This window comes from Panthera pardus, unplaced genomic scaffold (assembly GCF_024362965.1).
Source record: "Panthera pardus isolate Hobbes unplaced genomic scaffold, ASM2436296v1 HiC_scaffold_15, whole genome shotgun sequence".
Classification (NCBI taxonomy): domain Eukaryota; kingdom Metazoa; phylum Chordata; class Mammalia; order Carnivora; family Felidae; genus Panthera; species Panthera pardus.
Window position 1 is genome coordinate 14,571,387 of NW_026526710.1, and position 23,126 is coordinate 14,594,512.

Consider the following 23,126-nt stretch of genomic DNA (forward strand, 5'->3'; position numbering starts at 1 on the left):
CTGAGATCAAGACTTGTACACTTAACTGACTAAACCACCCAGATGGCCCCATGTTTCTCAAATTTTGTATTACTGTCTTTGAGGAAGCAGTCACCTCCACATCTTTACTGACTGGCTTTAGGAGAGAAATACCTTCTCTAAGCTCTGCTAGAAATTCCAAGGCTTTCTCAGACTTTTTCTATGGATACACCTGCTCCACATTTCTTATTCCTTTTTGGGGGGAATCCTTTTTAAGATTATATGTCTTCTCTTGATCCTGCAAAGCCAGGCCAAGTTCTGACAGCCTCCCTTTGCTTGCTTTCCCTAGGGCAATGCTGAATGCTCAAGTTAGTGTGCTTTCCTCAATCCCACAGAGTCAGTATGGCTTTCTGTGAATGCTCACTAACTTTCTACAAAAAACACTTGCTCTTGCCACCATCAGGGATGCAGAAAGAGAGCTGGCCAGAGGGTGGAGGTGCATGTGGGTGAGGTGTGTGGCATGCTGGGGTGCCCTTGGGCCAGTTGAGGGGATCTATAGGTGAGGAGACCCCAGCGGCTCACTGGCAGGCTTCCTGATAAGTCTGCAAAGTAATTAGTAGGATTCATGTTCCTCTGATCATGGCTGAGAGCCATGGCTGCTGTTCTCTCAGCCACTCCCCAGCCTCCTAGATGTGCGGCACACCTCCATATTCTGGATGGGATGAGAAACAAGTGGGTCCTCTTGGCAGACTTCTGCACAACTAGATTGCTGAGCACTTACTCCCATACTCTCAATTTCCCCTGTGGGAGAAATTTCAGGCTGAGAAGGTCTCTTCTGGCACTTAGCTGTGCCACCTTGGGGAAGGGGTGGGACATAGGTACACTGAAACTCTTCCTCTCACTCTCTTCATTACATCCAGTCTTCGATTTTCTTTTTTCCAACAGTGTGCTAGAACTTCTCTAGTGGAATTCTGGTCTTCCACAAAGGCCCTCTTATCTGTGGGTGATTACTGAATTGGTGTTCTTTGAGGGAAGATGGCAGAAAGCTCTTATTCCACCATGTTGATGATGTTATTCCACATATCTTCACAGATGTGCAGGCCAGATGGTCTCTGTTCTCTCTCAGCTGGTCACTGACATGTATTTATCCCCTTATCTCCTACATACATTTTATTATAAATTTTTTTAAGTTTATTTATTTATTTTTGAGAGAGAGAGAGAGAAAGCATGAGCATGAAGAGAGGAGAGGCAGAGAGAGAAGGAGAGAGGAAGAGAGAGGGAATTCCAAACAAGCTCTGCAATATCAGCATGGAGTCCAACATGGGGCTTAAATTCATGAACCATGAGATCATGACCTGAGCTGAAATCAAGAGTTGGACACTTAACCAACTAAACCACCCAGCTGTCCCCTACATACATTTTAGAATCAGCATGTCAAGTTTCTAAAAAAATTCTGTTTGGAATCTCATTCCCAGCACAGACTAATTTGGAGAGAACTAACATTTTTAGGATATTGTCTTCTAGTAATTAACATAGTTGTTCGTTTCATTTATTTAGGTCTTATTTTTAGATAAAGTTTTCAAACGTTTTCTGTAAAAGCCCTTAAAAGTGAACCCTTGAATAAGGTCCAGAGGGAAACAGCAGGCAATTACCAGCATCTGTGTACCCAAGGCCGAGTGATGTTATTTCAGGCATTTCTCAGGGTTTAGGGAAGTCAGTAAAACGATCAAAAGACTGAGAAGTTTAACTTGCCTCCAGGATATGTTTATGTACACATGAAATATTTGTAAGAAAAAATACTATAGAGAACAGAGTAACTGATAATGGCTACTCACCCCAGCCTTAATGTAAATAGGAGAAAATATCCAACCAAGAACACACAGCAGAAACGGAGCCTGAAACCAAGAAAGAGAATTACATTAGGGTTCCATCTAGGGCAAGCTCTTAAATGAGATGCAAGCTCAGTGACTTCTGTTTTGAGTCTAACAAATGTATCAGTACTGGGGAACCTTATAAACAACAGCCCAAGCACGCACCTTCTAGTACAATAAACTACTTACAGGCACTTGATCTTTGCCTATGAAAGAGTGCCTTCTTAATTTGGTGGGGGGGGGGGGGGGGGGGAGGGGGGAGGGGGAGGTTTAACTGAGCCAGTTTTCAAGGTATTTATTTTTACTATTGTTTGTCTACTTCCAGAGAGGAACAAAGGTAGCTTATATATAGAAGATAGTTAAAAAAAAAAAAAAAAAAAAAAAAAGAAGTATCAGAAACCATTCAGAGAAATGAGGGAGAAACTCTACCAAAATTTCATACAAGTTATTGAAAATAAGGAATAAATTTGGCTCTGGCTTTCTTACAAAGAAGGGGTAAGGTAAGTTGAATTTATAAAGAAGATGCTAGTAAATTCTGAGAAGTAAATGGTGGTAAAGGCCAGGGCTTTTTGCTAGGTTTGAAATTGACTCTGCTAGAAGTGTCGTTTATTTTTGTAGTCTATAAGGAGAAAGATTAGACTCAGAAAGTAGGGAGCTTTCTGATTTACCCAGAAAAGTCAGATGGTTTATACAGAAATAAGTTAATAAGCCCAAGACTTATAAATTCACTTATATTTAGGCGAACAAATTCTATGTTCTACAACAAATATATCCCACAGATTAAATAAATAATCCATTTAATAGGTTTTATGGTTCAAACCTAGTATTCTTAGGAGGTCATTTAGGAATTTTGTAGTAATTAGTTGAATATCCTGAAGAGCACAGTTGAGCCCATTCTCAATACATACTTCAAATATACACATGCATATACATACACACATACATGTACATATAGACACATATACACATATATATCTGTATGTATATCTACACATAAACATGTATGTACACATCTATTTAAATGTTAATATGGTCTTTTCTCTTTTTCCTCCCTGGATGGTCTCCTAAAAGTTCTTTGTTCATTGTATTCCTATAGCCCTTGGGATGTAAACATTCTCTGTCTCTTCATTAACTTCATTAACTAAGAAGAATGAAAACTAGCACAATCATTTTGAAAATCAAAGACTTGGTTCTTTTCTTCTGTGACTTCTAAGAGGTCTTCAATATTTACCAGAGGTAGAAAGCAAGTTTTTATATTTAGGAGTTTTATTTGGACAATAATAAAGAGGGAGGTTAGTTGCTGCACAAGGTATTACTTACATTCCATTCAAAGGCCCCAATAGCAATCCCTGAAGTCGCTCCTATTCCAGCCAGGCCCATGAAGTGGCCACTGCCAATACTGGAGGCAAAAAGAGAAGCGCCTATCTGAAAATCAAAAGGTGATTACCTAGCAGAACTATCAGTCCAACTCCAAGAATTCATTTTCACAAATGTAAACTGAATTTTCCATTTTCTCAAAGGGGATTATTCCCTGGGCAGAATTCCCATTTATGTTTCTTCTACACAAACACCCTACCTACAAATTAGAAGCCAGTGAGAAGAGAGAACATGAAAAAAGAATGGCCATTCTTACATTGCCACATTTCACATGCTCCACCTACTTACTTGCAATTCCCTAATGCAGAAATATTAGCAGAGTGCAATTTCATCATTGTCTAAATAATTTAAAAATATCAATAATCTAACTGGTTGTAAGTGATTGGTTAAAATACTAAGGTGCATGAATATGATGAAATACAATGTAGCATACAGAAAGAATAAAGGAGCTTTTCATTAAACAATAAGGTAAGCAGTATGTATGATATAATCTCATTAAAATTTTATGTGTGCATCTTACACTTGCACAGATATATGCTTATATATGCATGGGAACGGTTCTGGATATATATATATATATATATATATATATAACAAAATATTTCTGGAGTTATGGTTATAGAGATGGAATGAGGAGAAAATTTCAAGTTCTATACTTAGACTATAACTTTTGGGCTTTTTACAATCAACATCTGTTACTTTCAAAAGAAAAAATTCCTAGAGGTATTTAAATGAGCAAAATCCCTCCTAAACCAATAACAGCTTTTTAATTGAGTAGAGATAGCCACTCCATTCAAAACAAAAATCCAACTATGATGCCTTTGACATGAGATAGATTTTAAACTAAATTATCAAGAGAGGTTGAAAATAATGAAGCCTTTTAGGTAAAAACAAACACCTCATCACTGACAATATTGACATAGGATAAAGTAGTATTCAAGATCAAAAGCATTAGGGGCCCCTGGGGGCTCAGTCAGTTAGGCATCCACTCTTGATTTTGGCTCAGATTCATGGGTTCAAGCCCCACGTCAGGCTCTGTGCTGGCGGTGCAGTCTGCTTGGGATTCTCTCTCTCTCTCTCTCTCTCTCTCTACCTCTCCTCATAAATAAACATAATAATAAAAAAAATTTTTTAAAGTAACTTTATAGTTACCTTATAGAACTACCTTTTACAAGGTAAAATGCACTAATAAGCCATCGTTGAGAACATACAGATATCAAATACCTTAACAGGGACAATTGTAAGGCAAAAAAGTCTTAGAAGTGGCACATAATAAATACTCAAATAATAGTAGTTATTTTTATTATTAAGAATGTTCACTACATTTACCATAATAGTTAAAAATTATATACAGTCTAATTTGCCCAATAATATGGTATTTAAATGGTGGTGTGTCCATATGATATAACACTATGCAACTGTATATAAATATAAAATAAATCTACCTATCTATGTTTATACAGATGTTGGAAGTTGCTAGCATGTTATTAAATTAAAAGATAGCTTTAAAAGGCACCATTTGTTAATTTAATAACTACTAATAAATGTCCATTGCCAACTATGCCCAGGCACTGTTCTAGGTATTAGGGATACATTAGTGAGTAAACTAGACAAAAATCCCTACTCTCATGAAGCCAACATTCTTTTGGGAAAAAGAGAATAAACAAAATAAATTAGAAGATTATTTTATAGCATGATAGTAATAAATACTATAGAGGAAAAAAAACTGGAGAGGTGGATAGGAAGTACTGGGAAATTGGGTGGTCAGGGTAGACTGTCTGAGAGAAGACCAGAAGAGGTGGGGGCATAAGCCATGGGGATTCTGGGGAGAGTGCTCCAGCCAGAGAAAGCATCAGGGGCAAAGGCCCTGAGGCAGAAACACAGCTGGGTTGTTCAAGGACACTGGCTAGAGATGGGGAACAGGCATCCTGGGAGGCAAGGTCAGAGAGGTAACGAGGTACAGGACATCTGTGCCCTACTACAGGCCACTGTAAGGGGCTGGACTTTCATTTTGGGTGACATAGGCACCCCAACAGGGTTTTAAGCAGAAAAGTGACATGGTCTGACTTGAGTTTTAATAGGCTCTCTTTAGCTGCTCTGTTGAGATTGCATATAGAAGAGCCAAGGTAGAAGGAGGGAGCTCAACAAGCTGTTATACTTAATCCAGGTGAGAGACAATAGCAGCATGGACCTGGAGGCAGAGTTGATGGGAAGTGGTCAGATTTGAAAGATATTTTTTAGATCGAGTCGCAGGATTTCCTAATAGATGGGACGTTGGGTACAAGAGAAACTAAAGCATCTAACAAGCCTCCATGTTTGTTAACCAGAGCAACCAGAAGATGGAGTGTTGCTATTCAGGAGAAAAGAAAGGTGGTGAGAGAAGCAGATTTGCTGAGGGAAGTCCAGGGCTCCCTTTGGGGCTTGTTCAGTTTGAGATACCCGATAGACCTCTCAAGTGCAGTGTCAAACAGTACAGGTGTCATGTGTGAGTCTGGAGTTCACATGAGAGACCTGTGATTTGTTAGCATGTAACTGGTATTCAATGCCATGAGCTAGACGAGTTGCCAAGTATTTGAGTGTGATTGGAGAGAAGCAGTCAGGCGTGGGCCCTGGGGACTTCCAGTGTTAAGAAGCGAGGGAGATGGGGAAAACCAGCTGGGGAGACTGACCATGAGCAGCTGGGGAGGCAGCTGGAAAGGAGGAGAGCAAGGCGACAAAACAGGGAGGGAGGGAGGAAGGACTAAGAGCCTCAGAGTTTCACCACTGCCAAGCCAGCTTAGATGAGCACTGAGAACTGGGCACAAGAATAAGCCATGTACAATTTAAAAAAAAAAAAAAAAAAAGGAGAGAAGGAAAAGTCAGTCACATGGAGGGCCTCAACAAGAGCAGCTGATACCCATCAGGTATCTGCTAATAAGAATATAAAACAAAAAAGATAGCCAGAGTGGCAAAAATCATTCTTTTAGTTTCCTTTACTAATACCATAAAATATTTTGTTCATGAAGCAATAACCCTAACAATGAAAAGAGAAGCCACAGCAAAGAAATTAATAAATCATAACATACGTAAACATTGGGAGGGCAAAGCATGTTACTGTCTCTTGGAAACCGTTAGAAGTGTCAGTTTTATGAGGTAATATGGGAAAGATTGTCATTTCTCTAGGTACAGAAAACATGACTACAGGTCTAAGTGGCTCAGGCAAAAGACTGGGGGTCTCACAGCCCAGGAAGAGGCTGTGTTGCTGGAATCCTCTGCAGAAAAATAAACTAAGGTAGGAGGCCCATTGCAAACATTTTTTTGCTGCATTCAATCTCTTTCTAAAGCAGGTTTACAAAAAAAAAAAAGAAGATTCAAGTATAATTCAGAGAGTTAAATGCCAGGAAAATGCTTTTCCCCAAATCTCCCAGCTAAGAGGCAAAGCCATTTCTGCTAGGTTGTTGGATCCATCAGAGTAAGTGTACTTTCCTTTTCCCTTTGAATAAAGGCAATTTCTCCTTCTGAGACAAGATTTCTCTCTTTGAAGTACTACCCCAGTGTGAAAAAAAAATCTTTGCCATAAGACTGGTTAACATTTGAGGGCAAAGAATATTAATGAGTAAGGGCCTGCTTCTTATATAATTCTCTAAATGTACCTTACATTCCTGTGCTGGAAATGCATGTACATTTTTACATGTACATGTACATTTTACATGTACATTTTACAGTTAATTTTTTTTAATGTTTGTTTATTTTTGAGAGAGAGAGTGTGAGGTGGGAAAGGGCAGACAGACAGGGAGACACAGAATCCAAAGCAGGCTTCAGGCTCCGAGCTGTCAGCACAGAGCCCCACGCAGGGCTTGAATTCATGAGCTATGAGATCACAACCTGAGCTGAAGTTGGACACTTAACTGACTGAGCCACCCAGGCGCCCCTATTTTTACATAATAAGTTATAAAGCAGCACTGGCTCAGGCTTGCCTTGGGTCCTAGGAGGTTGGGCCCTTCTGGTGACCCACATCTTCCTCCTCCCTGGGGCACTCCTACCCACTCTATCCTGGGTACAGGGTCATGGACAGGCAGCTGCCTCTTCTGCTGTGGGGGTTTTGAGGCACTCCTCTTGGATGGAGTCACTTTGAATAATGAATAATACATAAAAGACAAGAAATGGTTTCTACCCTGCCTCCCTCCATCTAGCATCATGCTGTTCCATACCCAAGCTTTGGTATATGCTGTTCCTTCTGCCTGGGATGCCCTCACACTCTACCTGCAAACACCTACTCCACCTCCAAACCCTGCTCAGATAACCCTACCTCTAGAAGACCTTTCCCGTCTTGTACCCCCTCCACCCAGCAAGCCTGAGTTTACCTTTCATCAGTATCTGGCCTGTGCACCTCCCACCAGACTCACTGCTGTCCTGCACTGTAACGTGATGCAATTTGCTGGATACACATATAACTCCCTTTCTAGATTGCGGGCTTCCAGCAGGCAAGACTGTCTATTCCCCACCTGTGTCCTGGAACCTAGAACAATGCTTTGTACATACCAGGCACCTAATAAATGGTTAGTGAATTAAACTGAGTTGAATGAAAACATTTTGGTAAGAAACTACTTACGAGTTAAGCAAACTCTAATGAAATGACTTTCCCAATTTAGCAACTTCAAATTATTTTGGGTATAAGATATCTACATTAAAGTAACAGACAAGTTAACATGTGGCCGCCTAAGCGGATTGCCACATGCAAGCCTTACTCACCGGCCACCATGCTAGATTGCGGCCAGCCAGGAAGAAGTCGTCTACTGTCCCACGACTGCTTGACAGGATAGCCTTAAAAACAAATGAACAATAGAAATACAAGAAACAAACTGCTCCAAAGACACAGATCTCTCAAACGATCACCTTCATTTATCCATAAATCTCTTTAGCAGAGACCCCCCCAAATCCATTTTCCCTTTCTTTCTTTTTAGGAATAGAAGCCCCTACTCACTGGGTTACTCTGGCCACCCAGCAGGAGACTACAGTCTCTTCTAGCTCTGATTGTGTGGACATCTCCATTTCTCTACACTTCTGAGAAATTAATATTGCTTTATTTTTTTCCCCAACTAGTTAACCAGTGTCATAGCTTCTAGCAGAGTCTGGGAGATGAGTGGTTAGTGAATGTATGGATCAGTGAGGAATGGCAAACCTGAACAGGCGCCCAGCTTCTTCCAGAACAGCTGTCACTCTGCCATTATTACGGTGTCCTTCCAACACATCCAAGTCCTCTCTACTCAGGCTCCCCAGCTCTGATTCCCAGACTCTGATGTGGCCGAAAGACAATCCTGGGGATTTCCTGGAATGCCTAGGACTGGCATGACCTAAGGATGACAGCTGATTGACAGAAATATGTTTCTGTGGGAAGAGTGAACTTAAAAACTGCCGTCTGAGGGGTGCCTGGGTGGCTCAGTTGGTCAAGCGTCTTGACTCTTGATTTCAGCTCAGGCCATGATCTCACAGTTCCTAGGATTGAGTCCTGCTGGGCATGGAGCCTGCTTGGAATTCTCTCTCTCTCCCTCTCTCTCTGCCCCTCCCCTGCTTTCTCTCTCTCTCAAAATAAATAAATAAACATTAAAAAAATCCTGCCATCCGAGGTATCTATATTATAATGCAATTTCCTCACATCATAAAGCCTCAAACCAAAGAAACAACTCTCCAAATCAGACACATTAGGTTAGTCTCACCTCATCTAGTCACTAAATATTTACCAAGGGTCTACTATGTGCAGAGCTGAACTTTTTAAGGAAAGCATCAGCTGGGAAACTTTTAAAAGGACTTAAAAAAATTCATCTGTTCTCAGAATAAAAGCATCCTCGCTTTCCACAAAGAGAGGACCAGACAGTAAGAAAAGCAGATCCTGGGGAGAAGGTGGCTTAAGTGCCTGTCCCTGCCTCTTCCTTCCTCCATGCTCTCTTCTTGGAATAATAACACCACCACAGCAGCCAGGCTGGTGGGGGAAGAAGATACAACCAACTCTTTCTCAAAGATCTCTGGGCTGAGACTGATAAAAAGAGAAAAACAAAAACAAAAACAAAGTGTAAGTTTTTTCCCTTTACCATCCTATAAGAGCCAAGACACTAGCAGCAAAGACTGATTTCTCAGTTCCCTGGGGGACTCAGCAGACAGGAGTTGATGAATGCTTTCAGAAAGAAGTCCCATCTGTGTGAATGTGGGCAATTTGGTTCAGCAAGAAAAGGGTGGTTTAATAACTGGAAGAAAATAAAGCTAGATTCATCCATTGAATCATACATAAAAATAATTTTCAGATGTTCTAGAGATTTAAATATGAAAAAACTATAAACTATTAGAAGAAAATTTGGGATAATATTTGTACAAATTTGGAATGGGAGAAAACTTTCCTAAGAAAAGCAGGAAATCTAGAAGATGCAAAGGAAAAGAGAGATAGTTGACTTCTTCAAGGTGAACAAAAACTCAAATGACAGAAAGACACCATTAATAGTTTAGACCAGTGGCTCTCAACAGAGATGATTTTTTTCCCCAACCACTCAGGGGATATTTGGCAGTGTCTGGTTACATTTTTGGTTATGAATGGGCAGGCGTCAAGGATACTTCTAAGCATCCTATTATGCACAGGACAGATACCCACAATGAATTATCTGGTCCCAAATATAAGTAGTAAACACTGGTTTGGACAAATGACAGCTTGGGGAAAACAGATGAGCAAGTCAAATGACAAAGAAGTTGATAAAAGCAAACAACACAGATAAAAAATGGCAAATAAAAAGATGCTCAACCTCACTAGGAGTCTAGGAAGTACAAATTAAAGCTACAAAGACATACCACTGTCCACCCATCAGGCTGGCAAAACACACACACACACACACACACACACACACACACACACACACACAGTAATGAGCAAGTCTTGGGGGAAAGAGCATGATCATATCCTGCTTGTGAAAAATGTAAATCTCAACAAGCTCTGGAGATTAGCATTTAGTAATATCTACTAAAATTTCAAATAAATGTATACTTCTGACCCAGCACTTCCAATTTTGGGAATCCATGCTACACAGATTAAAAGTACCAACACAACAATACCTGGCATCAAAACCAATACCTGGCAACAATCTAAGTGTAGATTAGTAGGGAAGAGCTGGATAGTATCTATTTGTGGGGACTACTAGGCAGTTAATAACAACATAAGCAGTATCTCTATCCATTGACCTAAAGGATTCTCTCCATATATAGTAAGTGGGGGAAAAGGCAGGCTGCAGAGTAATGTGTATGATACGATCGCATCTTCTATAAAGACAAAACACAAAATTCTACGTGTGTCTGCATGTTTGGATAAGCACTGAGAAAGGGGAGGGATACATGACCCATGGTTATCTCAGAGGGATGGGAATGGATGGGGGAAGAATAGTAACTTATTCTTTATTTATGCATCTTTTCGCTCTTACAATGAGCATGTTAATATTTTCCTAATTAAAAACAATGTAAGATTATCCAAAAGAACAAATGGAAAGATAATACAAAGAAGGGAAAAGATCAGAGCATTCTGGATAACTATGTATGTTTTATGGCTCCCAGAACAGAAGGAACAGCAGGTTTCTTTAGGAAATGACCAGATGGCTTACCAGTCCTCTGACCTTGGCCAGACTTAGGCCCCAACTGAGTCTGGGACAAAACTGGGTGGGGGCTTCCCAATTCAATGAGAGCACTAGAAGAAGGATCCAAAAATAAGTACTCATTACTCAGAGACCCTGTGTCTTTGGGTACTTAGAAGGATGTTTCTCATAACTGAGGCCAATTAAAAAAAAATCCTCAGTTTGAATGATCTGGATAAACACCCCAGATTTCTCCTTTATGTTTGGAATAAAGAGCCTATATTTTCTCTTCTGGTACAAAATTCTCTTAATAGGATGGAGACCATGTCTCCATTACTCTATCTGCTTACTAGCAGCATAGTGACTTAGTGTAAGCCCTCAAAAAGAGTGTCCAGTGATCGTATTTTGAAAGGCACAGTAAGATTCTGCACAGTAAGATCCTGCTCGTAACCTGGTGAAGTGTCCCAAAGTAAAGGTCACATGGGCATGAAAGCTTCAGCTGGGTGGGGGCCACCCAGAATGAAAACTCTCCCATTGGTTTAGTGAATGGTGGCAGTCACCAGATACTCCTGCTTGGTGAAGCAGGCCAGGCAGAGGCTTCTGATGGTTAACAACTTATCGGAGGGGTGACACCATGACACCAACCAAAGCTGTCATACCCATCTGATCTTTCGCTGGAATGCAGGCCTGTCCCAGGGTAGCATGGTTAAAAGACACCTTTTTGAGTGCTTACGTACTAAGCTCTAGTGGGCAGATGGCAATAAAGGAGACATGGTCTCCACCCTCTTAAAAGAAGCTTGTACGAAGAAATAAGCTTTTTATTCAGATTTAAAGGGAACACTTAGAGCCCTAAGTTACTAGTGACCTTTGAGATTTTGCTAGCAAGGCAAAGGGATTAAGATCATGAGTCAGATCAGACAGCTCTAGGTTCAAATCTGGACCCAATCTTTCCCTGGTTACTTAAATTCTTTGAGCCTCAGTTTCCTCAACTGGGGAATTAGTGGGAATGACAGTATGTTATTCACAGCAGGGTTGTGAGGACATGAACTTGAAGCACTCACAGCAGACCTGTCACTTAAAGGCCTAATCAGAGATAGCCGTCACTATTATCACCATCATCATCATGATCTTAATAGCGCCTGCTTATCAAACACCTCTCAGGTTCCAGGCAGCGATCACGGGGGAGGGATTTGAGCCTGCTCATTTATTTGGGTGGTGGTGGGGGGGTGGGGGACACGTGAGATTAATCAATATGGCTCCATTACTGAGGATTTGCATTTATTTACCTTTGGCTGGAGGGTAGGAAGTAGGTAGGCACAGGGAGAGTGAAGAGGTCTCCACCGGCCAACAAGGGCTGTGCATAGGCTGGGGCAGGATACTGGGGCGGGATGCAAGGTCGGGGACCAGGTGACTGGCAGGGAGGGGGTCAAACCCAGCCTGGGGTCCAGGGCCCCGCCTTCCCCTCCGGGCCCCGACGACGTACCCACAGCCCGATGCCCAGGACCAACAGGAAGTACAAAACCATCACCAGGATGTCTAGGGCGCTAGTGACGCCGAAGCCCAAAGCATTCCAGCTAGAGATGTCGCCATACCACGAAAAGCTCATGGTGGCGCTTCTGGGCCAGGTGAGTAGTGCGGGCTATCACAGGAGGCGGCAACGGCTCTCACTTTGGCTTCGGCTGTGGCTCCGCCACCGTAGTGCGTCACGGGAAGGGCCGCGGGGCAGCCTGGGAGTTACCTGCAGGCCTCGCGGCCCAGCGCGGCCAAGTCCCCTCCTCCCCCCTCCCCCCACCCTCCCAGGTTGGGGATCCCGGCTTCCTTAGGGGTTGGTCTATTTAGTGAGAAAACGAAAAGCCTTTCCTCACTGCTGTACCAGGTACAACACCTCCCCCCCCCCCCCCCCCCCCCCCATTCCCCTGGGTGCGCTGCACTTCCTGGAACTTGGACTTCGAGTTAGGCTGGACTGGGCCAAGCGTGAGTTAACAGGGGCAGGATCAGTCGCTGTGCATCTTTCTGAGCCATCCTTGGGGCCTGCAGCAAAGTGAGAAGCCCGTGATACTGCCATTGTCTTCATTTTTGCGTTAATTTGGATTTAGTAAAACAATTACATTAGGATATTATTTCTCGAGTCCTGACTTTTTCGATGCCCCCTTAAATTCTGCACCAAGGAAAATGCCTCACTCGCCTCACCCTAGTCAGGGTCCTACTTGGGCCAACTGATTTCAGAGGGGCCCCAGCTTTTTGCAATTTGATCTTTCGCTGGTGATGTGAGCATTTTTAGTCTGGGCCAAGCGTTACTCTCCTTGATGTTTCTGCCAAAGATGTTTTTCTGCTAAATTGTACTTTTTGAAATTTTGGCTAATAATACTAACAACAAAAAATACTAGTAACAATAATAATAGCTAACATAATAGTTCTTGTTATATTTCCTTCTTTGCACTTTGCACATGTTAACTCATTTGATTTTCACAATAAGCAAGTTGAATTTATGACCACAAGGATGGGGGGCTGCTGGGGGGGCTGTTGCTTATACTGGCTGGTAGCCATTTAGAGGTCTATGATCACGGCCTCCTGAGCAGAATTCTGTAATCCTAGTTCAGTGCTGTTCAAAAGAAATATACTATGAATCACAGATGTTATTTAATTTTTTTTCCAGCTTTATTAAGGTATGATTGACAAATAAAAATTGTGTGTATTTAAGATGTAGGTGATGTTTTGACAAATTACCATAATCTAACATATCAATCACTTCCCATCATTACCATTTCGTGTGTGTGTGTGTGTGTGTGTGTGTGTGTGTGTGTGGTAAGAACACTTGAGATCTACTCTGTTAGCAAATTTCAAGTATGCAGTACATTATAATTGACTGTAGTCACCATGTCATACACTAGGTCTCTTGAATTTATTCATTTTATAACTGCAAATTTGTACCCTTTGATTAATATCTCCCCTTTCCCCCCAGGCCCACCCTCGCTTCTGGTAACCACCATTCAGTCTCTGTGAGTTTGGCTTTTATTATTGTTATTTTTTTAGATTTCACGTATAGGTGAGATCATATAATGCCTTTCTGTGCCTAGTTTATTTCACTCAGCATAATGTCTTCCAGGTTTATCCATGCTATTGCAAATGGCAAGATTTTCTTCTTTTGTGAGGCTGAATAATATTCCATTATGTCCATATATATCACATTTTCTTTACTCATTCATCTGCCCCTGGATGCTTAGGTTGCTTCCATATCTTGGCTACTGTATAATGCTGCAGTGAACATGGGGGTGCAGGTATCTCTTTGAGATAGTGACTTTATTTCCTTTGGATACATACCCAGAAGTGGGATTGCTGAATCATGTAATAGTCTTTTTTAATGTTTTGAGGAACCTCTATGCTCTTTTCCATAGAGGCTGTGCCAATTTACATTCTCACTAATATTTTTTCCCTTTTCTCTACATCTTTGCCAGTATTTGTTATCTCTTGTTTTTTTGATAATAGCCATCCTACCAAGTGTGAGGTGATATCTCATTGTGGTTTTGATTTATATTTACTTGATGATGAATGATGTTGAGCATCTTTTCATATGCCTGTTGGTCATTTGTATGTCTTCTTTGGAAAAGTCTCTATTCAGGGTCTTTGCCCACCATTTAACCGGTTGTTTTTGTGATATTGAGTTGTATGGGTTCCTTATGTATTTTGGATATTAATCCCTTATCAGATATAGGTATACCTTTGGAGATCTTGAGGTTCAGTTCCAGACAACTGCAATAAAGCGAAAATTGCAATAAAGTGAGTCAAATGAATGGTTTGGTTTCCCAGTGCATATAAAAGTTATGTTTACAGCATATTGTAGTCTATTAAGTATGCAATAGCATTATATCTAAAAAAATGCACATAACTTAATAAAAAATACTTCTGGCTAAATAATGCTAACCATCATCTGAGCTTTCAGCAAGTCATAATCATAATCACACATCACCATAACAGATATAATAATAATGAGAAAGTTTGAAATATTGTGAGAATTACCAAAATGTGGCACAGAGACATGAAGTGCACAAATACTGTTGGAAAAATGGTGTTAATGGACTTGTTCAACTCAGAGTTTCCACAACCTTCACCTTGTAAAAAAAGTGTGCAAGAAAGTGGAGTGCAATAAAATGAGGTCTGCCTGTATAGAGTTTGCAAATATTTTCTGCCATTCTGTAGGTTGCTTTTTCATATTGTTGATTGTTTCCTTGGCTGTGTCCCAGATATAATTTTAAATTTTCTAGTAGCCACATTAAAAAAAAGTAAAAGAAACAGGTGAAATTAGTTTAAATAATATATTTTGTTTAACCCATTATATTCAAAATATTACCATTTCAATGTAATTAATGTCAACATGGTTGAGATATTTTATATTCTTTTTTCCACATTAAGTCTTCAAAATCTGGTATATATTTTACACTTACAGCACATCTCAGTTCACATGCTAACTTTTCACCAGAAGTACTTGATCTATATTTAGATTTAATAAAAATTTTAAACTGTTTATTTATTTATTTCTGAGAGTGGGGAGGTGCAGAGAGGGAGAGAGAGAATCCCAAGCAGGTTCCATGCTGTCAGTGCAGAGCCCAACTTGGGGCTTGATCTAATGAACTGTGAGATCATGACCTGAGCCGAAATCAAGAGTTGGATGCTTAACTGACTGAGCCACCCAGGTGTCCCTAGGTTTAAGAAAATTTACCTTTGAAAAAGTAAATTCACATACCAAGTTGTTCTACATATACTTAAAAGTTTTCCAGTAACTGAACTAAGTACCCAAATTTCAAACAGTTTGTCATTAACTTACAAACTATTTCATCTTTTTGTGAGAATTTATTTGACTTGGAAGCAAAAGCATATCCTTTTCAAAACTACAACTGTCCAAGTTAATTCACTAGCTCTGTTGTCAATGCAATATTATTAACAATGAATTCAAAAAGGCATTACATAGTTTGAAAAACATTTCTAAACTGATCAGTAACACAAAGCATTCTTCAAATTTTTCTTGTAGTTTTTGCTGCCAATTACAGAACAGCCAGTTGACAATTAAAATCTTTGACATATTGAGTCATGTTAGGAGAATGCATAAGATCATTATTACTGATCTGTGTCGTAAAGTTCCAATTTCAACATAAATTTTTATACTTGGCTAGCTATATTACAAATAAGTTTTTCCCTTCTTTGACTATTCAAATTTGGCCAGTTCATACATAGTACACGTTAGTGAAAGGATGGGTACAGACTGCCGGTTTTTGTCTTTGATTATTGGATATTTAACAAGCATTCCTTTTATTTCAAGGAAATCTTGAATTGCAGTTGACATTACAGTAATTGTGAAGTTTTCAAGACTTACCCAATGAGCATTGGCAAAAGCACAACTTCATTAAATTCATTGCCTTCTATTTCTTTGAGCAGTTCTATAAAATGATTATTCATATTATTCGCACATATATATTAAATGATCTTCAGAACTGTATCCATCCATGACACTTTCCCTAGAGTCTGCTATAAAAACTAAGCGCAAGTTTTTTTTTTAAGTATTTATTTATTTTTTGGGGGAGAGCGCAGGCAGAGGAGGGGCAGAGAGAAGAGGACAGAGGATCCAAAGCCTGTGCTGACAGGCTGACAGCAGTGAGCCCGATGTGGGGCTTGAACTCATGAACCACGAGATCATGACCTGAGCCAAAATTGGGTGCTCAACCGACTGAGCCACCCAGGTGCTCTAGTTATGTTATTTCAGTGGTTGTTTTAGAGCTTATAATATATATCTTTAACTTAACCCAAGTGATATTATTTCACCTCATATATAAGAACTTTACAGTTGTATGCTTCCATTTCTCCTCTCCAGTCTTTGTGATATTGTCATACATTGTACTTTCTATTTGTTATAAATTTTAAATTATACATCTTATTTCTTTTTAAAATGGTTTGTTATCCTTAAAAGAGATTTAAATAATAATTTAAAAATCTTTACTTGCACCATTACCATTTCTGGCACTCTTCATTCCTTTGTGTAGATCCAGACTTCCAGCTTGTGTCATTTTTCTTTTGCTCGAGTGATTTCCTGTAACATCTCTTGTGTGCGAGTCTGCTGGTGATACATTCTTTCAGCTTTTATATGTCTGAAAAATCTTTACTTAGCCATCTTTTTGAAAGATATATATTTTTTTAACGTTTTTATTTATTTTTGAGACAGAGAGAGACAGAGCATGAACGGGGGAGGGGCAGAGAGAGAGGGAGACACAGAATGGAAGCAGGCTCCAGGCTCTGAGCCATCAGCCCAGAGCCCGATGCGGGGCTCGAACCCATGGACCGCGAGATCGTGACCTGAGCCGAAGTCGGACGCTTAACCGACTGCGCCACCCAGGCGCCCCGAAAGATATTTTTACTAAGTGAATTCCAGGAGGATACTTTTTTCTTTCAGTACTTTTAAGATCTTGCTCTACCATCTTCTAGATTCATCAATTTTGATGAGAAATTTGCTGTCATCCTTATCTTTGTTTCTCTGTACATAATGTGTATTTTTTCCTCTGGCCACTTTTAAGATTTTCTCTTAAAGGAGTTGGTTTAAGAAATGTGATGATTAAGATGTGCCTTGTTAGGGTTTTCTTTATGTTTTTGTGATTATGTTTGTTAAATTTCTTACATGTGTTGGCATATAGTTTTCATCAAATTAAGAAAACTTTCTGCCATTTTTTTCAAATGCCTCCCTTCTCTTTCAGAGGCTCCAAGAACATGCATATTACATCACTTGAAGTTATCCCCCATGTTACTGATGTTCTGTTTATTTTTCAATCCAAATTCAATTCCAAATTTCAATTCTTTTCTTCTGTAATTTCTAATCTATCATTGATCTCATTTTCATCACAGATGTAGTTCTTGAACTTTAGTTATAAAAAAACTTTTCCATATACTTACCTAACATATTTGATCTTTCCTGAAGCTTCTTGCACGTGTAAAATGGCATAACAGCTGCTGTGGGGACACCTGGGTGGCTCAGTTGGTTAAGGGTCCAACTTCGGCTCAGGTCATGATCTCAGTTTGTGGGTTCAAGCTCTGAGTTGGGCTCTGTGGTGTGTGGAGCCTGCTTGGGATTCTCTCTCCCTCTTTCTCTGCCCCTCCCCTGCTCATGCTCTTTCTTTCTCTCAAAATAAATAAATAAACTTAAAAAAAATTGCTGTAATGTCCTTGTCTATTCATTTATTATCTATGTCAATTCTGGGTCAGTTTTGATTAGTTGATTTTCCCCTGATTATGGATCATGTTTTCCCTCTTCTTTGCATGCCTGGTCATTTGTGGTTGAATGACAGACATTGTGAATTGTATTTTGTTGGGTGCTAGATATTTTTGTACTCCTACAAACATTATTGAGTTTTGTTCTGGTGTGTGGTTAAATTACTTGGAAACAGCTTAATCAATTCCAGACTTGCTCTTGAGATTTTTTTTTTTTCCAGGTGAGATCACAGGAGTGTTAAGGCTAATTCCCTGCTACTCAGGCAAACTCTTCTGAGTACTCCACCCAAGCTTTATAATTCTGAGGTTTTTCATGCTCACTGGTGAGAACAGGCATTATTTTCAGCTCTGAATTTTCTCTGGGTATTGGTCTCTCTAATTGTTTTTTTGTAGGTTTTCCTTGGCCTCAGGTAGTTTCCTCAAAGGCTTACACTGATCACCACTTAGTTGAATACTTGAGGGTGACCCTCTGAAGATTTGCCAAATTTTCTTCTGTTCAGCATTCTCTTTTCTGACACTCTGCCCTATGAACTCCAGCTGCTTTGGATCCTGGAGCATCTTTATCTCTTTAACTCAGGAGGACCACTGGGGTCTGCCTGTATTCTCCCCACTCAGCCTGGAAACTCTCTCCAGAGAGTAATCTGGGGGCAATTGCAGGGCTCACCTTGTTTGTTTCTCATTCCTTCTTTCATTGCCTGATGTCCAGTGATTCAACAACCATTTTTTCATGTATTTTGCTTCATTTTTTCCCCATTGTTTCATGCGGGGGAGTAAATCTGGTTCCTACTACTATATATTAGCCAGAATATCCTTTCCTTAAAAAAAGTACCCAGATTTATTGAGATACAATTCACATATCATACATTCCAAATATTTAAAGTGTTCAATTTGGTGGTTTTTTTGTATACTCACAACTCACAGAGTTGTGCAAATATAACTACAATCAATTTTAGAACATTTTAATCATCCCAGAAAGAAACCCCATACACTTTAGCTGTTACCCCCATCTCCACTAATTCACCCATTCCATCCCAGACCTAGATTTGCACATTCTAGACATTTCATGTACATAGAACCATACAATATGTAGCCTTTGGTGTCTGGCTTTTTTACACTTAGTAGAATGTTTTCAAGTTTGTGAAAATGTTCCAAAATTGATAAAATATTCTAAAATTCATAACTTTGGGCTATTATAACTAATACTGTTTTGAACATACATGTATATGTTTCTGTGTAGACACATGGTTTCCTTTCTCTTTGGTATATGCCTAGGAGTGGAATTGCTGGGTCATATCATAACTCTGTGTTTTGCTTTCGGAGGGAATGCCAGACTGTTTTCCTGTGTTGCTGCATCAGGGTTGTTCCCACCAATGACATATGAGGGTTCTGATTACTCCGCATCCTCACCAGCACTTTTATTGTTTACCTTTTTGATTATAGCCATCCAAATATGTTTGAAGTAGTATCTCATTGCAGTTTTAATCTAATATAGATTAAATGACTAATCATGTTGAACATATTTTCATTTGGTTATTGGCTATTTGTATATCTTTCATGGAGAAGTGTCTATTTGGGTCTTTTGTACATTTTTTTTAGTTGGGATGTCTTTTTATTGTTGAGTTGTAAGAGTTCTCTATGTATTCTGGGCACAAGTCCCTTGTCAAATATATGATTTGTGAATATTTTTCCCATTCTGTGACTTGTCTTTTCATTTTCTTGATGGTATCTCTGAAGCACAGAAGTTTTTAATTTTGATGAATTCCAGTTTATGTATTGTTTTCATTTGTTGTTCATGCTTTTGGTATTATATCTGAGAGATCATTTGCCTAATCCAAAGTCATAAAGATTTACCCATATGTTTTCTTTTAAGAGTGTTATAGTTTTAGCTCTTACATCTAGACTTTTGATCTATTTTGAATTAATTTTTCTAAATGGGGTGAGGTAGGGGTCCAATGTAATTCTTTTACATGTGGATATAGTTTTCCCATCACCATTTGTTGAGAAGACTATTCTTTCCCCATTGAATGGTCTTGGCACCTTTATCAAAAATCAACTGACCATTGAAATATGGTTTTATTTCTAGACTCTTAATTATGTTCCACTGATCTATATATGTATCCCTCTGTTATCACCACATTGTCTTGATTATTATTGATGAGGGATTGTAAGGCAATCTGTCACCCTGCAAACAAACCTGCTCCCCCACCCCAGGTGGGATATGTGTGATATTCCTCAGGCACTTCTGGCTGCCCAAGAACAAAGGAAAGGACAGAAAACAAATGGTTAAACTGATAGAGTCTCCCAGTTTGCAAATATCTTACTAAAATTATAAGAAAAGGGCAGTCTTATCAATAGCCTAATCTCCAGGACTCCTTACACTCTTGATAATGCTTTGCTAGAAGGAAAACAACCTTAGCTTGACAACAGCTAGGTCCTGTAACCTGTAAGTCATTTTTAGCATATGGAAATCCCTTAAAAAAATTTCCTCTTGACTTATCTCCCGCAACTCCATAGTATATACCCCTCTTCACAACCCCAGTGCAGCTCTTTCTGCCTACATGTCCTGTCCCTGTGCTTTAATAAAATCACCTTTTTGCACCAAAGATGTATTTCAGAATTCTTTCTTGACCATTGGCTCTGAAACCTTCACCACCACCCCCCCCCCCCCCCACCACAACCCTATCATTATTGCTTTGTAAATAGGTTTTAAAATAGGGAATTGTGAGTCTTTCAACCTTGGTTTCTTTCAAGATTGTTTGACTATTTTGGGTCATTTGAGTTTTCATATTATTTTTAGGATCAGCTTTCTAATTTCTACAAAGAAGCCAGATGGGGTTCTTAAAAGGATTGAGTTGAATCTGTAGATTTTGGAGAGCATTGTCATGTTATCAATAGCATCTCATCCATGCACATAGGATATAGCTCTATTTATTTAGGTCTTCTTTAATTTCTTTCCACACTGTATAGTGGTTTTCAGAGTATAAAATTTTCCACTACATTTGTTAAATATATTCCTAAGTATGTATTCATTTTGATCTTATTGTAAATGGAATTATTTTTTTACTTTCGTTTTTGGATTGTTCATTGCTAGTGTGTAGAAATACAATTGAGTTTTTCCAGCTTTATTGCAGTATAATTGACAAATAAAAGTTGCATATATTTATGGTATACAATATGATGTTTTGATACATGTATACATTGTGAAATGATAACTACAATCAAGCTAATTAACATATCCATCACCTCACATAGTTGTAATTTTGTGTGTGTGTGTGTGGTGAGAACATTTGTTTTCTTAGCAAATTTTAAGTATACAATATAGTATACTATAGCTATCATGCTATACATTAGATCTCCAGAATTTATTCATCCTGAATAATTGAAACTTTGTACCCTAACATCTCATAACTGATTTTTGTATATTGATCTTATATCCTGCAATTTTGCTGAACTTGTAAATTAGCCCTAGTAGTGTTTTTGTGGATTTCTTAGGATTTACTATATATGAGGTCACATCATCTGTGAATAGAGATAGTTTTTACTTCTTTCCTTTCAATCTGGATGCCTTTTTTCTTTTTTTTCCTTGTCTAATTGCCCAGGCTAGAACCTCTTTCCCCAACCAGGCCCATCTGATAAGCTTCACTCATCGCAGCTGATGGCTTTGTCATTTTCAACAATGCCATGGGGCATACATTGCTTCACAGACTGATCCAATTAAATTTAGGTTCATTTGCCAGGATAGTTTTTGAGGTCAGTGTTTGAGATTTGTTCTGACCCCAGGAGGGCTCTTCTTAGTTGTCTCTTTTTCTGATTTTCCCTGGTAAATTAGCTGGCCTATGGTCTAGTTTATCTCTCTAGTGAAGTTAACAGTCTTCTCTTAATTGCATTTTACCACAGGTCTGTTGTTTTGAGAGTGCCTTTAGGTTTGAGCTTCCTCCTACTCTGTTGCAAATAAAGCCAGTTCACTTGGGAAGGGCTTCAGAGATCTTTGTTTTGTCCTGCCTTTCCCCCTGAGCAAAATCTCAGTCTTAGCTCTGAGCCTGGGGCAGGGTCTGACAACTCTGCTTTAGGAACTGGGCACTCATCCAGGGGCCTTTGATCTTCTTAGCTTGCTGCAATGTCCACTTTATGAGTAAGCTTCAGCAAGGGTGACGTGTATCCCAGTATTTCAGTGTGTCCTCTCCAAGGTAGAGCGTCTGTCACAGTGAATGCTGAGCGGGACAGAGCCCCCAACCTCTCCCTGGAATTTAGTATCTGCAGTAGGTAGCTGGGGCTGGGGGGTGAAAAATGCTGATGGACTGCCCTTCTCTGGAGGATACTATAACTTTTAAGTTGGAGCTGGTTGAGGAGGGTGCCCTGTGTTTCTTGGCTGCACTTGCCAGGAATGGTGTTTCTAATCACATTGGGCTGGGGGTGGGGGGGGTGGGGAAGGGAACAGGTTATGATCGAAATGCTACAGACTCTCACTTCTTTTGCCAGGTTTTAGTAGATGCTCTTGAATAAATATTTCTCTCTCTTTTATTTCCAAAGATATTTTATTTATTTATTAAAAAAATTTTTTTAACATGAAATATATTGTCAAATTGGTTTCCATACAACACCCAGTGCTCATCCCAACAGGTGCCCTCCTCAATGCCCATCATCCACTCTCCCCCTCCCTCCCACCCCCCATCAACCCTTAGTTTTTGAATAAATATTTCATTAGCTGTATGCCCTCAGGTCTGTTTCCAGAGACTATAAATATAAATATGTAAATGTATATATAAAGACGTATATATACACATATATGTATATATAGACTTTAAATGTTTATGTATAAAAATATATATTCTTAAAATTTATGTATATTTTAAGAATATATATAATAAGTATAAATAAAAATTATATATATATATATATAAATTTAAAAATTTACCAGTTTTCCTGCAGAGTGGATCTGTGCAGCTCTTCGTGTTGCCATTTCAAAAGTTAAACTCTTAAATTAAATAAACAAAAAACTCAACAAAACAAAACAAAAGTGGAACTCTCCCTCTCCCCAGATGGTTTTTGAAACTCTGGAAATAAATGCCCAGCTGAATGCTTACACAAC

General features: G+C 39.4%; 1 protein-coding gene across 1 annotated transcript in view; it reads right to left on the minus strand.

Moving 5' to 3' along the window:
- LOC109277431 (sodium/glucose cotransporter 1-like) overlaps positions 1–12,462 on the minus strand; it is a 57,219-nt gene extending 44,757 nt beyond the window's left edge. The window contains exons 1-4 of the mRNA XM_019467084.2: positions 12,273–12,462; positions 7,938–8,009; positions 3,150–3,254; positions 1,794–1,853 (exon numbers count right to left, since the gene is read on the minus strand). Coding sequence (XP_019322629.2) covers positions 1,794–1,853; positions 3,150–3,254; positions 7,938–8,009; positions 12,273–12,395 — 360 coding nt within the window. The 5' untranslated portion in view covers positions 12,396–12,462. The remainder of the gene's footprint in view (positions 1–1,793; positions 1,854–3,149; positions 3,255–7,937; positions 8,010–12,272) is intronic.
- Positions 12,463–23,126: the final 10,664 nt, after the last annotated feature.